The following is a 16,650-nucleotide window of genomic DNA, read 5'->3' as shown; positions in this document are numbered from 1 at the left end:
TATGACTTCGAACACAGCCTCTTTACACAGTCGCTTTTAAAAAAGATGCTTACCCGCATTAAGTGTAAGAGATAATAACAGAAGGATTACATCCTTAATTTTTCCTTTGCTCTTTTGTCATAGTAATATTTCAACAATGCTATACTTATGGTTGGGGCTGGTATTTTTGGTGGGTGCAAAAATCACCTGTGGGGGGAATTGGAGCAATTTCTGCAACTGGGGACTCTGAGGAGATCTGTGGACAATTGCTGGAAACCCCCATTAGATTCAGGTGTGGGTGAGAGCTTGAGAGTTTATTGCAATGAATTTATACTGCCTTAAATAAAATGATAGGGCAAGATTGCACTTTGTGTAGTCAGTAAACTTGTTCTTTTAGGGAGACAAACGTTAAATGACCTTTTTTGGGGGAAAAGATATATTGGGGATTAGACCCAAGATGTTAGGAATTTCATTAAAACAGCCATACTGCGAAAGTACCTGCATGGGAAACTTATTTTTTAACTTTCTCATTTTCTTCCTCCAGATGTGAATCAAACCAAACAGAGTAAGATACTGTTTTTATATACACTAAAGCTTTTAATAGCAAAAATAAAACAAAAGATGATAAAAACCCTAATGAATGTATTCTCAAAAAGAAAAGGAGTACTTGTGGCACCTTAGAGACTAACAAATTTATTTGAGCATAAGCTTTCGTGAGCTACAGCTCACTTCATCGGATGCATCTGATGAAGTAGGCTATAGCTCACGAAAGCTTATGCTCAAATTTGTTAGTCTCTAAGGTGCCACAAATACTCCTGTTCTTTTTGCGAATACAGACTAACACGGCTGCTACTCTGAAACCTAATGAATGTGTGTCTTTTCAGTATTCAGACATTATGCTAGGATTGTGAAATAGATTTAAATATGTATATTGAAACATAGCTTTTGTGACAGCAGTGAAATAAAATGACAGAATTCTAAGTGTCACTCTCTAGCCTCCTTAATTCTGTTTAAACAATACTCTTAATCATTTGCATGCAAGAAGGTAATCATATAAGTGGTCACTTCTCCTTTCACACTAAAATGTGACACACAATATTTTTGTATAAAGGATTCTTATACTTAAGCATTGAACATTTTAGTATTGAGTTCTGTGTGCTCCCACACGCAATGAACTCTGTAAACAAAGGAAAATTCCTAGTAACATTTTAGATCAGTTTATAACCTAACACCACTTTGGAATTAATTTCTAGAGTATATGAAAAATTTTTTCCTTTCTTTCATTCAGTATGTTGAAAGATGACTTAAAACTCAGCAGCAGTGAAGACAGTGATGGTGAACAGGTAAGTACCATAAGTATTAAAGTTTTAGAAAAGTTCAGCAGACACAACTGAAGTGTTCAATACTAAGTTTCTATTTTAAAGACCTGCAGTGCTTGGCTGGTTGTAAATTGAACACTTGTCAGTAAGCATTAATTAAAAAGCAAGATTTTTCAAAGTAACTGTGTAGCAGTACAGTAGAACTATTTTTTGGAATATATAATCACTGTTTGTTTGAGTCCTTGCTTCCAGTTTTGCCTTTAGACTTCCAAATCTCACTGTGTAGCAATTTCATATTGCCTTTTCCTCAACATAAAATGGAACAGAATGTACTCAAGAAGTATAAACTCTTAGTGACAAGGAGACATTTTCAGGATTGATTTTTTTCCCCTCACATGTGGTGGCCTGCCATTTAAGGACATAGCACCTCTTCAGAATAATACGTGGCATAAATTTTTCCACACACCAGTAACTTCAGGATTGGGATTGGTTGTCTAATGTATGTGAACACTCCCACCAAATTTCCTTTTTCTGTTACTACTTCTACAGTAGCATCTTCACTTTAGTTGGGAAACTGGATTCTCCCTTAGTAGATATTAACTCTCTGTAATACAAATTGTCCTATCTTTGGCACTGATCTTATATAATTTTAAAAATAGCCCTTTCAGGAACCTAGATGGCGTGGTTGTCTGCACTGCCATTTAGTATCCCAGGGTCATTTTCTGTTTTAGTTTCCAATCCCAGTCTTGATTTTTTTTTTTTTTTTTTTTTTTTTAAAAATCAGGATAATGCTGATGAGGGATTTTGCACAATCGCTGGGAGCATGGGAATAGGGCCTTTCGTTGCTTAACATCAACCACTTTGGGCTATTGAGGAATAACCCTGATAGACCCAAGTTGTGACCAGTCTTCACACACAAAGATGAATGACACAGGGCAATGAGTAGGGAGGAATTGGAACTCTTAAAACCATAGTAGGCTGTATAGGACTCTGGGGAGATAATAGTTCTTTGACTTTGCTACTTGTTTGCTGTGTGAACTTGGCCAAATAATTTAATCTGTCTGTTTCCCTCTCTGAGGATAATATGCAATTTTGTAAACTACTCCAGTGTGTTCAGATGAGAGGTGCTATATATGCTAAGTGTGTGTGGTGTTGGTGATGAGGAAGGAGCATTAGAGCTCTATTTTTGTTTTTGTCTCCATGCAGTACACAATACATAATGTAATTTATAGAAGCTTCTTCCTCACCCTGGTTTTATTATTATTTTTAATTACAGGATTCTGATAAGATAGTGCCAAGGAGTACACCTGGAAGGTAAGCATTTATAGCTGATTTTTAGCAGTTCACAGCAAATGAAGTAACGACACTTGAGCAGATGAGTTTTCCTAATTTGATCTGACTGCTCTAAAAATCCATGTCTGACACTGTAGACATCTGGCTTGTGCTAACCCAAGAAGTGATTAGAACTTGATAATTGGTTAAACAGCTTTTCTCCTCCAACATGTAGATACTTAACAGCTTGAAGAATAAAACCATAATTGTTTATATAAGTAATTTTCCAGTCTATTTGCTGTACTGAATTATGTAGAATTTTCTGTTAGATAATTAAGAAGTCAAAACCTTAATTTTTCTGTTGCAAAAAAGAATTATGTGAAACTTGCGTGTATTACATAGTCTTGATTATTTTACTTTTTTGTCTTTCCCCAGTAATTCTGAACCTTCACAGCATAATAGTGAAGGAGCAGATAATTCCAGGGATGACTCAAGCAGCCATAGTGGATCTGAAAGCAGTTCTGGATCTGACTCTGAAAGTGAAAGTAGTTCCAGTGACAGTGAGGCTAATGAGCCATCCCAGAGTGCATCTCCAGAGGTAGGCTTTGATATCTGGTTTGAGTTATAATCCATCTACAATAATCCCTGAGTACCATGATCTTCGCATCAATCTTGACTGTTAAGAACAGAGCGATAGTTTGAGAAGATGCTAAATAAAGCGTAAAATTGACAAACCTTTTTGAATGATTTTCAGCAGCAGTTTATCAGATACGTTAAATGAACTGTTTAAAAAAACAAACACATTTAGCACTTGGCTTTGACATGTACTTCATGCCACTTGGCTCTGAAAGCTTGGGAGTCAGACATACAGTAATACTTATACTTATACAGTAATACTACAACAATGAAAAAAGTAGCTTAAAGCATGGTATGCACTAACTTCCATTTAGTCATTGATGTAACTGTGATATGGCTCAACGTTTTGGGTCACACCATGATGCTGTGCTTGGGCCAACAGCATCCGCTGTGGCGCCTCTCATCCTCTGCCAGCAATTATTTGTCAAGGCTCTGTGAAGGCATAAGATCTGTGGCTTCCACACTGTATTCCAACACATCATACTTTGTTCATTAGCACCATCTGCTTTCTGCATAGCTGTTACCTTGGTGTACAGCACAATATTGAAGCCCTTGGAGTGAAATGGGGCAAGAAAATATTTAGTGTTTAATACTCCTCTCTCTTTTTTAGCCTGAGCCGCCACCAACAAACAAATGGCAGCTAGACAACTGGTTGAACAAAGTGAATCCGCATAAAGTGTCACCAGCTTCTTCTGTGGAAAGTAATATCCCATCTTCACAAGGCTACAAAAAAGATGGCCGAGATCAGAGCTCTGGGAATGGGTATACGGATCAAAGTGTGTCTAAGGAATCTATTTCCTCCACTCCTGTGCGAGATTCCAAAACCACCCAAAAAGGATCGGAGAGCAGTCGTGGCAGGCAGAAGTCACCTGCACAGAGTGATAGCACAATACAGAGGAGGACTGTTGGTAAAAAGCAGCCCAAGAAGGCAGACAAGGCAGCTATTGAAGAGCCCAGAGGAGGGCTTAAAATAGAAAGCGAAACCCCAGTAGACATGGTAACAAATATGCCCTCAAACAGGCATAAGGCAGCCACAAAGGGCTCTAGAAAACCCAACATAAAGAAAGAGCCCAAATCTTCTCCTCGGCCTACAGCAGAGAAAAAGAAATATAAGGCTTCAAGCAAACCTTCCCAGAAATCCAGGGAATTCATAGAAACAGATACCTCATCCTCTGATTCTGATGAAAACGAGAGCCTGCCTCCTTCATCACAAACTCCCAAATACTCTGAGAGCAATAGGACTCCTGTTAAATCTTCCATGGAGGAGGATGACAGCTTTTTTCGGCAAAGAATGTTCTCTCCTATGGAAGAGAAGGAACTTCTTTCACCACTCAGTGATCCAGATGAACGATACCCACTTATTGTGAAGATCGACCTGAGCCTCTTATCAAGAATACCAGGGAAGCCTTACAAGGACACAGACCCACCCAAAGTGGAGAAGAAAAATGTACCAGAGAAGCATACAAGAGAATCCCAAAAACCAGCCTCAGACAAAAATTCCACCAAGGGCAAAAGGAAGCATAAGGTAAGTGATCAATTGAAAACTTATCTAGTCTCCATCTCTTGATGGCTTACTACTGAGGTGAGATGGATAGCTCAGTGGCAAGGGAATCTGTCTGGCTTCTGGGTTCCTGGGACTTTCAGGGTGGGTGGGGGAGAATTGGAGTTTGTGTGAGAGCTGGTTGGCATTGTAACTCTCATTGCTCACGATGAAATTTATGCTGGGAAATTCAGACTCTTGTGGAATTGTTGGGTAAATAGCCTTTTCTTATTGACACCAGCACTGGCACTAATGTTTCAATCATCAGATTGCCAAAAACTCTATTATGCTGACCTTTGCCTGGTAATGTTTTCAATTATTAGGAAAATGCAGGGATCCTTGGTAGGAGAGTGGACTGAATGATTTATTGGGTTTTCATCCATTTGTGATTCCTGCAATTCTGTGAAATCATCCATGGCCTTGGGGACTGAGAAGCCCTGATTTGGAGCCATAAGGGTATGTCTAAACTGCAATTAAACACAGCAGCTGGCCTTTGCCAGCTGATTCAGGCTCACAGGGATCAAGCTATGGGGCTGTTTAATTGTGGTGTAGACGTTCAGGCTCAGGTTGGAGCCTTGGCTCTGTTACCCTCCCTCCTCTCAGAATCCCAGAGGGCGTCTTTGCCTCCTCTCTCCCCCTACCCCCACCCCACCCACTTTTGGGGCACTTCCACCACTCCTGTCCGGAGCCATAACATCCACGCTTCTATTTTTAGCATGCTAGTTCGAGTTGAGCTAGCACAAGTCTTTCTGCCCAGGCTGGGAAGCTCACTCCCATTTACAGTGTAGACATATTCTTAACTGCTCCTGGCCTAGGCCCTGTTTAGGGAATGTGCCTGCTCCTACCTCTCTTCCAGGTGTGTGTCAGCCTCAGGACATGCTGACCACTTACACTCCCTTTCTGCCAGGGGCATCTTTTAACAATTCACGGCCTCTTGATATTTAGCATATACCAACAATAGCCCCATTATTCTCTTAACTGCTCTGAAGGCATGTACGTGCAGTTTTCTGTCTTATCTCTGGTCTGACTCAGGTCTTTGACTTCAAGTGGGCAGCAGTAGAAATAGAATAAGGAAACAAAGTCAAACATAATGTAAGAATAATGTAGATATCTCCCAATTCGTCACAATATAAAGGGGCACTGGTGGCATAAAGGCTGCTGCAAGCTCCCTTCCAAACAGTTGCCTTCGACTGTGCCAGCTTCCCTGCTGAGCAACCAAGAAGTGATCTCCAGCCACTCCTGGAGTGAGAAGCAGTATGGTCTGGTGAACTTTACATGAGACTGAAAACAAATGAATTCCTCCATTCTTATTCCAGCTCAAATTACCTCTTTGCCCTGCGTCAAGCAATGAAACTAAGGTGGAAAGGGTTCTTATCTGAAAAATGGGGATAATACCTACTTTACAAGGATGTTGTTCTTTGGTGTTTTTATAGCACTACTATACAAGTTCTAGCACTCACTTGAATGCACTCAGTCTCTAGTAGCTTCAAACCTAATGGCCCCCCTCTTATTTGGCCAGTTGTTCCTTGCAAAACAATATAACAAAAAAGGTGGCTGTTATGGACAGAAACCAGCATAAAGAGCTGTGCTCCTACATTAGGAACAGAAGGCTTTGGTGGGACCAATTAAACTTGGGCTGTATCCCAAATCTCACTAATTACCTCCAAGTCCTGAGACCATCCCTATGCCTAGTGGTGCAGTCATGGTGGACATGAGTATGTTTCTGAGGCAAGTGGTAGAGGCAAACTATTTTTCAGGCCTACCCCAAAATACTGAGGCAGGCTGTGAGAAATTCTGCAACAATCACTTCAGAAATCCAACAGCTGATGAATGTCAGTTGCTTACATGTTTTGTTGATCTTTGGGTGCTGGGTTATAGCTGTTCCGTAGCCAAAGAGCATTCTATTACTGGATTGCATTACAGTAAGATTTATTAATTGGACCCTATTCTTGAGCTTAGTTGCTCATTAGAATTATTTTATGCTTGTTTTTCTGCTTCTGCTGCTTATGATAGATTTGAAGATTAATGAAAGTGTGTAGGTAGTTTAGAAATTCACTTTCAAAACCTTTTGATTTTACAGTCCACTATTTTATGAAGCATCAACTCTGTTATCAAAAGTAATATTGACAAATGTTTAATGAAGCTTTTTTAAAAAGTGCTTTTTTTAATCCCCTGTAGTCTGACTAAAAACCAAATTAATTTCGTACTCTTATTGGGAGACCTTCATATATCAGAATAATGAGGTGTAGATTGTCTTAACCTAGTTTATTTCAGCCAGATTTTTTTTGTTATATTTTAAGTAGTTCAGTAATTTCAGCAGCCACATTTCACTCCTGGTTCTACTGGTAGATCATTTGCCATTCACTACACACTACTGTCTTCTGTTTGGGACAAGTAATTCCATTGTGGTCAACTATCTTAAGGCATGGGCTCCATCCCGTAGGAAATGATTTTCAGATCTGCTGTAGTGCTACTGTTCCATATGTTGTAAAAGGTTTGCTAAATTGTCTTAACAAATATAAAACATTATGAGGGACGGTTAACCTGTAAATATCAAACTTTGTCCTGATAGCTCTCTTGTGCTTGCTTTTATTCAGAATGATGACGAAAACAGAGCCGGTGAAGGCAAGAAAACTAAACTGGAAGAAAAGTCTTCATCAGGTCACAAGGCCTCCAGCAATAGAGAGTAAGTGCAGGGGGAAAACTGGCTGTGTTTTAAGTCTATAAGGCTTGGCATACATTAAGGGGAAGATTGGCACGCAACACCCTATATGTACTTAAAAATCTCCCCCTAAGTATCTGCTTGCCACCATTTACAAAGGAAAAAATCAGTTTGCATCTCACTGGGTAAGCTTTCATGTGCAGGCACTCTTCAGACTCTGCCCTTTTACCTTGACTTCGGGGTTTTCACAGTAACTAATCGGCATGCTGGTATTTCCCAGAACCAGGCACACTGGGACACTGTTCACTCCTAACAAAGAACAGTTGGATTATTTAACAACTTTAGTTCATTATTACAAAATAGTTTGTTCAAAGGGCATTTACCTTGGATAAGGAGTTGGAACAGGCTGGGTTTATTTCCTGCTGGGACTAATTTTCCCTAATTTTTACCTTAACACAGGGCAGTGTTTAAAAATAGGTGAGCCGCATAACACTAACATATGTAAGACTTGGCAAATCTGCACTTCACCTAACCACACTCACAAATTAATCCACCCCTTGCAAAATGGGCGATTAATTCTCCATTCAGCAGATGTGGAAACTGCAGCACCAAGAAGATTTAATTTTTTTTTTTCCAAATTACGGAGAAAGCCAGTGATTCGTCAAGATTAGAACTCAGGTCTCTTGACTTCTTCTTCTCCCATGCTTCAACTACTGGATCATTTGTAAAAAAAAAAAAAAAAAGAAAGAAAGAAAAAAAAGATTTGTTAAAGAAAAAAAAAATTGGCCGCATTTATATTTGTGATTACCATAGATTAGTTCTAATCTACAATTGGCAAAATACAAGCCTTCCAATCTTATTAACACATACAGTTAATTTTGCAATGAGTCAAAGTGCAAATTAGCAAGGTTCTTAGTGTACTTTTAATCAGTGGCAAGTTCATTTTTGTGGATTTTCTTTCCAACTCCTTCTTAAAAATATGTGCTACTTCAGATTACACAATAAAAATATATAACTATGCACTGGATCACATATTCCACTATAATGAATAATCTGAAGAAACCTGTTTGGCCACTCTGAATTACCACAGTGTAACAGAGAGACAAGGTAGGTCAGGTAATATCTTTGATTGGACCATTAGAAAATATTACCTCACCCACCATGTGTCTCTGATATTCTGGAACCAACATGGTACAATAATATTGCATACCACAATTTCATTGTGTTCTGTTGCGAATATTAAGATTTTTCAGAGCCTCTGTAAAACTGATTTGCAGATTCCTCTGCTGGGACTGTTAAATTTATTCTTACTCTGATATTTGTCTTCTGTCAGCAAAGAACCAAATGTTCTTTGTATTAATAGTATGAAAAGTGTTTAATTTTTCTTTGAGCAATTAATGTGCAAATAGCTGTCCAAATGCCTGATCCTCCCAACTGGAAGATGGGCTAGCAAGCATGAGGCTTGCCATTGATTGCCAACAATAGTCCTTAAACAGTCAAGGCGGGGAGGTGATACATATGTACTGGATGACTGAATTAAGGGTAGCTTTACCTTGTGATTGGGCAAATAGAATACATGCCTATACCATCTTAGTCTAGACATTCAGAACAAAGTCTCCACCATAACAGTGCTATAGACAGGTTGGCACAAACATTGGCATTAACTGTTCAGGTTGTAAATGTTTGGGTTTTGTTTTGTTAAACAAAAGTGGTTTTCTGGCTAGAATCTGCTGCCTTTCCAAGTCAGAACAAGATCAGATGGTAAAAACAAGCTCAATCTGGTTCGCCCAAAAGCCAGTTATTAAAAATTAGGTGAAAAATAAATATTCCCATATACAGTCATGTTAGGTAAAAATAATTCTTGTCACTGTATCTGAAAATAAGCTGTACTTATTCACTTTGTGCAGGTCTTCAAAGCAAAGTGCAGGTAAAGAGAAGGACCTGCTCCCTTCTCCTGCGGCCCCTGTCCTTCAGAAAGATCCCAAGCAAGATCATGGATCCCGGAAGAGAACAGTCAGTCAATCTTCTTCCTTAAAATCAAGCAGCAACAGTAATAAGGAGAGTAGCAGCAGCAGTAAAAGTAACTCATCTTCCAAACAAAAAAAGACAGAAGGGAAGGCTTCTAGCAATGCCAAGGAAGTCAAGGTAAGGAGTTTATTCTGTAAATGCTTTCCTCTAATATTCACTGTTTCTCTGCATACAATCTGGCATGTCAATGTGTAATCCAAGCAATAATTTGTCAGGCTTTGACTTTAAACTTAAATGTAATTTAGTTTTTAAAGGTGTTTACTCCCTGTGGTAGTGCACAAGTAATTGGGTCATAAGGAAGCCAGTAAATGGAAAATAACTCAGAAGCTATTCATTAGATTCATAGTATCCTGGGGGTAGGTTGGTACTAATCTTAAATTTACAAATGTGATTAGTGTTCTTCTAACTATAGAGGTTGCTTATTAATCATTTAATTTGATTCCAGTGACATTTTTCAGAGTTGTTTATATAAAAGTAAAATAGGGGAACAATATGATATGATTTTTTATGCAATTAAATAATTGAGCCAATTTTGGTTTTAGCAGATTGTACTTCTATCCTGACAATAAAGGAAAAGACAGTTCAATCCTCCTCTCCCTGCCCCCCAAGGGTGTGTTTCAGGGAAGGACTCTTCACAGGGCTACAGAGCTAGTCTGCTGACTTCATCTGGTGTGGAAGCCAGGTGATCTGATTAGCTGCCATCAGGAGAATAAAGAGGTTTATGTTTGAATTGGGGAGAAGATGGAGTGGGACAGGAGATTTTGCAAAGAAAAATCTCTAGAAACTAATAGCTTGGGAGGAAGTTCAGGTTTGCGAAATTGCAGATTCTTGTGCAAAAAATGAGTTCTTGTGGCATTACACTGTGTTTCTGTGTATGTATGTGTGGAGAGGGAATTAGGGATTCTGCCTGCTCTCACCTATATAAATGGATACTATTGCGTGGTGCATAACATCTGAGGATGTCTGATAAAACATGGTGGTATTAAACCTAGCTGTATGATAAGCAGTTCTCACTGACTGCTGTACTATCAGTTGGCAAGAACGTAATATGTCAAAGGCAAAATGTGACTATAATTCACAGGGTCTGGATTGCAGTGTAGCGTATTGGTGCCATCTTGTCTTGAGGCCTCTGCAGCAAACAGAAGCTCAAAGCCTAATGAGGCATTAGGGGTGTAATTGGTATGTTGCAGTACTTGGCAAATCTTCTAAATTGCTAACCTCAGTAATGTTTGAAGCAAAGTCAGAGAAACTAATCATAACAGCCAAGTGTGCAGATTGAAACAACAGACAGGAACTGAGAAAAATGTAACTTGGTGGTCAAGAATAGCAAACGAGTGAAATATCTAAACTAGGAGCTCAGACATCCACCTCAGATGCTGACTTCATCAGATTTTGTAAGGCAGGCAGGGTTGGTCTAGTCATTTCCTGCATGGGAGACTTCCAAGGAGCCTATAGGGGATTATATTGTTGATTTACTGGCATCTTTTTTTCTCTGCATTAACACTGAGTCAAGTCTGACCATTTTTTTTTTAATTTGGTAATTACTATCTCCTTATAGTTTAATTTGGTTTTAATTCCTGTCTTAAATTAGTATAGTCTTTTATGTGCCACTGAATGTTTGCTGCAGCTGGCTGTATTTCTGTTCTGAAGTGGCTGCATTTTGGTGGTGGGTGAAGGGAGATTATATATTGCTGGTTTTTTTTGAAGCACTTGAAAGTTTGTCTTTTACCAACAGAAGTTGGTCAAATAAAAGATTACTCCACCCACCTTCTCTCTCACTTACTATGTCATGTTGAGCTGAAGTTGTATGATTTTGGGGGGCAGGAGCCATGTCTCTTTGTGAAGGCTTCTTGCACATTTTGAATGCTTGAAAAATAGAATGATCACTCCACTTCCGAAATATTAAAGCAAAAATCATGCTACAGAGTTGATTCTTCTAAAAGGAATAGAAAAGCAGAAAATACATGCAGCACCTCTTCTAGAAGGATAGTAAAAACATGAATGTTAGCCATTACTAAATTGAGGAGGGGCATTCAGTTGTGTCTGGAAACCTTTTGTCAGATTTGTTCTAGAGGAGATCCATTTAGCCCATCAGAGTGGGGGGCTTGTAAGGGAGCTGGTATGGTTCCTTGATCCTTGGTCTGGCTCCACCCCCAACATATGTTGTAGCACCAATGAGGAGAGAAGCCTTTGAAAGTCATGATGTATAAGTGGTAAATGTGAATGGCAATTAACCTGCTGCAAAGCTGACCTAGTTTGCATTTAACAAGTGTGAGACCACCAGGAGGAACTTGAGCAATGAACAATCATCTCTTTTTAAAACAGATTTCTAACTGCTTTTATAATTACTAATTGTGGCAATTTTTTTCTTCTCAGGAAAAGGTTCTAAATAGTTCAAACTGCCCTCCTGCATCTACCCCAGCTACAGACAGCTCAAAGTCCCGAAGAGCAAAGCTTGTTTTTGATGACAGGTGAGAGCAGTGAGAGTTGCCATGCACATTACATTTCCTCTTCCCTAAACAGGGCACTAATTTCAGTGTGTAACTTGTAAAATGTATAGTAGCTTCCTATGTATAGGGGATGTTCTTTGTCATGCATGTACAGTCCTATTCTCTGGAGACCTGCATGCTGTTCATGTAATTGTATGCCTGCCTGACACATGTATCACTAATTTTGGCAGACGTCTCAACCACTACCAGGAGCCATAGCCTCCTTTGTGTATTCGTACTCAGCCTGAAACAAGCAAGCAGTGGATTCTGACAGTATGTGATTGTCCTGTGTCCATTTTTAAGAAATACTATCTCCCTTTCTGCTGACTCACTTCACGTTCCACCAGACCAGTCTGCCTGTCCTCTTTGGGCTGAGTTGGCTTCCCCTCCTGACCTCCTGGGTCAGTGACTGCTCTCAGTCATTGAGAGGATCCTCTGCCTCTGGAATTGCTGATTCACAAACGTGGGAACATGGAATCATTTGTTCTTGTATTATTAAAGTTGAAAAATTTTGGAGAATGTGAATCAGTAAAAAATGTTCCCAAATTCACATCAAGATTATCCATTCATGAAATATTTCGTGCAATTCTTGGGTGTTCTCGACAGGGGCTCAGTTCTAGTTTTATCAGCTAATTCAAGGTTGATTTAAAATTATTGCTTTCTGGATTAAGTACTTTTAGGGGCCAATATAAAGGACCATATGTAAACAACCTGATTATGGGAGTGGTTTGCTTTTCTTCTGCTATGTATTCCCAGACAAAATCAAGTTATGATGGAGTGGAAGTTTGGAGCACGTATCTGTAGTTAGAGGCAAGTTATAGTTATCCACAAGCCAAATATGTTAAAGCCAGGAAATTGAGTTCAGGGTAAACTTAAAAGAAATCCAAATATATTAAGGTACAGAAATGCATAATTAGGGCACCTGGGTGGCTTTGACTATGCTCTGCAGTGACACCATGCAATAACCATATAGTTATAATTAGGCATTTTAGTATTTGTGGTTTTACATGACAGTAAACTGATTTTTAAAAATGTTTTTTCCTTGTATAGTGTCAACTAGTGCCTCTAAGAAAGGAGAGTATGATTCACTTTTAAATAAACTGTTATAAAATGCTGACTTTAAATGAAATCAGGTGTGCCCAGTACTTCATGTTGTGGTGAAATAGGGGAATGATTAACTCCAACTATTTGCAGGGTTTGGAGTTGCTTGGACAGTCTCGTTCAGATTTTAGACAATGACCTTGCAAATACAGCATTTAATACAGTAAAATAGAAAATTCAAGATCTCTTGTAATTATTCTTTGGAGCTTGCTTTAGGACATGCAGCCATATACCACAATCAGCTTCTGTGACCTAACTTCAAAAATAACAATGGAATCTCCATCTGAACATGTCTTGATTTCTTTTGAAAGTTTTGTATCTGGTTAATACTATTCTTTGATCTGCAGACTGGGAGCTCTGCACTAGGACATGTCAGATAGCTCACACCTTTGCTAACATGTCTGATTTGCTTGGCTAGGGAATGTGGAGTAAGTTGGCTAAATCCAGTGACTCTTAGCGGTCTTAAAACAATAGTTGGAAATAACCGAAGTAACTAAATTTAACTGTCGAAAGGTCTTTATGATAAAAATTATATGTGCTGTAACTTGAGGAAGGAAGAATAAGCAATGTCAAAAGATCCCATAGTTACAAAGCTTGACACACAGGGATTCAATTTTCATCTTATTAAACTCAGAATTTCTGTTTTTTATGTTGCAGGATGTACTCGGCTGATCATTATTTACAAGAAGCAAAGAAGTTAAAGCACAATGCAGATGCATTGGTAAGTAGAACCCAAAACATCTATCAGGTGGTTGCACATAAGGTTAGGTTGGTTTAACTCTTCTGAACCTGTACTCTTCTCTAGTACTGTAATTCTCTCCCACTTCTCTATATTTTTGTTTTTAAAGTTTCATTCTCTTCAGTCTGACAGGTTTGAGAAAGCTGTTTTCTATCTTGATGCTGTAGTGTCTTTCATCGAATGTGGCAATGCATTGGAGAAAAATGCTCAGGAATCCAAGTCCCCGTTCCCTATGTATTCAGAAACTGTGGAATTAATCAAGTAAGCTTTATAAAGCAAGTAGTAAGTGAAGCCTAGTGATCAGAGCTGGGGAAATGGGAGCAGGTGCCCTGATTCTATTCTTGATTTTGCCACCAATACTTGCAATCTCTCATCTGTAAAAAATTTACCCACCTTATCCATATTTTGAGGCTTAATGTTGTTGTTTTTTTGAAAGGACTTTTAAATCCTTTCATCTAAGAGTCTTAATATTAGTGCAAATTGTAACACAAAAACAAAAAACATTCCAAAACTTTCCTCATCCAGACTTTTGAGTAAATTCTCTATGGATCTCTGGTAAAATATGAGGGCAGCTGGAACTAAGCCTTAATAGTTTTCTTAAAAGAATATTAAATGAGAAATGGCAACTGATAAAGAACATCACGCTTTATTTTATTTGTCATTTACTTGATGTCTTTGTTTGCAGATACACTATGAAACTGAAAAATTATTTGGCGCCAGATGCTACGGCTGCAGATAAAAGGCTAGCAGTGCTTTGGTTCGTACATTTTGGTGTAATAAAACATCTTGAGTCAAATTAGTGAGTGCACTGTGTCCAAAGGTTACTTACAGTGGTATTTTTAACTATTTCGTTTTTAACTGAATTTGTAAGTTCAGTGCTGCAAGGTATTTAAGGTTCAATGAAAACCTCAGAATCGGGGGGTGTGGAGGAACGTTCTGAGGGACGCAGCTGGGGCCGGGGCCAGCCCGCGTTGGGAGGGAGCGCCATCCAGCTCTGCTCCCAGCCCTGGCTGCTGGCCCCAGCTGCCCAGTCATGGCCCCTGGCCGAGACTCCACTCCTGCCTCCCCTCCCAGCTATGGCCCCAGTGCTCCCAGAGCTGGAGCCTCACTTCTGGTCCCGGCTCCGGGGCCAAGGGTGTGCAGACGGGTTAAGGGAAGGAAGGCAAAAGGTAAAAAGTTTGGGGACCACTACCTGAGATAGTGAGAGCCAGCATAGCTTCTCCCTTTCATGTCTGGTATTAACCTTCCTGTGTATTTGAATATTGAGGGAATAAAAAGGATACATTTAGGACAAAAAAAATGTTTACTTTAGGTTTTATCACTAAAGTGATGTCAGTAGTGCCAAGAACCTGTTCTTCTTTCTCACTTATCAACTTAGTGAAAGGTGAGCAGTCAGCTAATACTTTTGATGGGAGTCCGATTTCCTTGTCATGTCTGAGCCATCTATGGCAGTGGTCCCCAAACTGTTGGGTGCTCTTTCCTAGGGGGGCATGGAGGTACCGCTGCCCATGTCCCCAGAAGCCACAGCCCTGCTCCTGACTGTGGCTCCTGGGTCGGGGGGGTGGACCGGGATAAGAGGGACGCGATGTGAAAAGACTGATCTATAGATATGACAAGCTTAATATTAAAGGCATGTGTGGTTAAAACAGACAGTTTTTTGGACTACTTATTATATGCTCGTGAATTTTTGAGTAGTTAGACTACGTTACTAAAGCTGCAGCATCAGTGTGTCTGTAGCTCTGCTTCCATGCTCACACTTAACGTGGATGTGGAGTTTTCCTGTTATGAGAAATTGACAGTGTTGCTGTCAAGTTAAATGTATATTTCTCTGCCATTGTATCTCTTTTCTGAGAAGCTAAATATTCCATAAAGCATAGTGGTTGTATTAAATAATGTAGTGATTCTTCTGGAAACAGGAATATCAACGTTTATTGCTTAAGAGATAAAGGTGCTATAGCACTGATTTTAGCTTCTGCTTTGTAAAGGTGGCCTTGACGCTGAACTGCATGCTGACCCTTAAGGTTGAAAGAAGCAGCAGTAGAAGACATGGGGAGCCCAAAGATCTTGTGCCCACCTACTGATTAGTTAGCTTGGGGTATATGTCAACAAATCACCTTACTAACACTCCAAATTCTTCAGGCTGCTGAGTGCAGAGAAGACAGGAATCAGTTTGATGTTGTGTGAGGGGTGGAAATATGATGTCAGACTCTGCATGTTGTATCAGCACATCCTGGTGTAATGGGCTTCATTTATTTGCTAGTCTAGGAGATGATTTAGAGTTATATTCTCAATTCAGTGAGCAAGACTCTGGTTATGTAAGTAAAGACAATGAAAAGTGTATATCTGAAGTCTTGTGCTCAAGCTTAGACTATCTTTAGTTTCCCTGGCTAATTAAACATTGTTACTATTGATGACAAAACTACAACTCCATACCTCAGAGAGTGTTTGAAAAACACACAGCTGCTAGCTGTTTACTTGCATTATTGAACTGCGTAAGCACACACTCATTGTTAAACGTGTTGCCATTTTTTTTGCCCAGTCTTCGATGCCAGTCCCTGTTATATTTAAGGCTTTTCAAGCTGAAGAAGGAGAGTGCATTGAAATACTCTAAAACACTGACAGAACATCTAAAGGTAAAAAGTTACGATATTACTGAGTCCTAAAAAAAAAAAAAGGAAATTCCAAGGTACTCTCCTGATTTCTCTTACATGTGTACTTTGATATGCCCCCGTCTGGAAACGTGGCCCTTAAGGTAAACTCATGTTCAGTGTTTTAGAACTCTTTGTGGTCATGCTGCAGTAACAAAATGTTGTCATAACCCTACTGGTCTTAGTGTAATAATTTTCCATTTATAATAATTTCAGCTAGCTTTTGTCTGCTTTAAA

At 39.3% G+C, this 16,650-nt stretch overlaps 1 protein-coding gene across 3 annotated transcripts in view; it reads left to right on the top strand.

Moving 5' to 3' along the window:
* Positions 1 to 16,650, top strand: part of AFF4 (ALF transcription elongation factor 4) — a 75,133-nt gene that overhangs the window by 49,998 nt on the left and 8,485 nt on the right. For 2 of the 3 annotated variants that reach the window (XM_074960502.1, XM_074960501.1), the window contains 12 exons: positions 524 to 544; positions 1,268 to 1,322; positions 2,575 to 2,612; positions 3,006 to 3,168; positions 3,817 to 4,731; positions 7,344 to 7,432; positions 9,316 to 9,553; positions 11,813 to 11,907; positions 13,684 to 13,747; positions 13,890 to 14,026; positions 14,451 to 14,522; positions 16,305 to 16,398. In XM_074960502.1, the coding sequence (XP_074816603.1) occupies positions 524 to 544; positions 1,268 to 1,322; positions 2,575 to 2,612; positions 3,006 to 3,168; positions 3,817 to 4,731; positions 7,344 to 7,432; positions 9,316 to 9,553; positions 11,813 to 11,907; positions 13,684 to 13,747; positions 13,890 to 14,026; positions 14,451 to 14,522; positions 16,305 to 16,398 (1,981 nt within the window). The remainder of the gene's footprint in view (positions 1 to 523; positions 545 to 1,267; positions 1,323 to 2,574; positions 2,613 to 3,005; positions 3,169 to 3,816; positions 4,732 to 7,343; positions 7,433 to 9,315; positions 9,554 to 11,812; positions 11,908 to 13,683; positions 13,748 to 13,889; positions 14,027 to 14,450; positions 14,523 to 16,304; positions 16,399 to 16,650) is intronic. The other variant, XM_074960503.1, reaches the window with a different exon arrangement.

This window comes from Natator depressus, chromosome 8 (genome assembly GCF_965152275.1).
Source record: "Natator depressus isolate rNatDep1 chromosome 8, rNatDep2.hap1, whole genome shotgun sequence".
NCBI classification, from domain to species: Eukaryota; Metazoa; Chordata; order Testudines; family Cheloniidae; genus Natator; species Natator depressus.
This window is presented reverse-complemented; position numbering and strand designations above follow the sequence as displayed.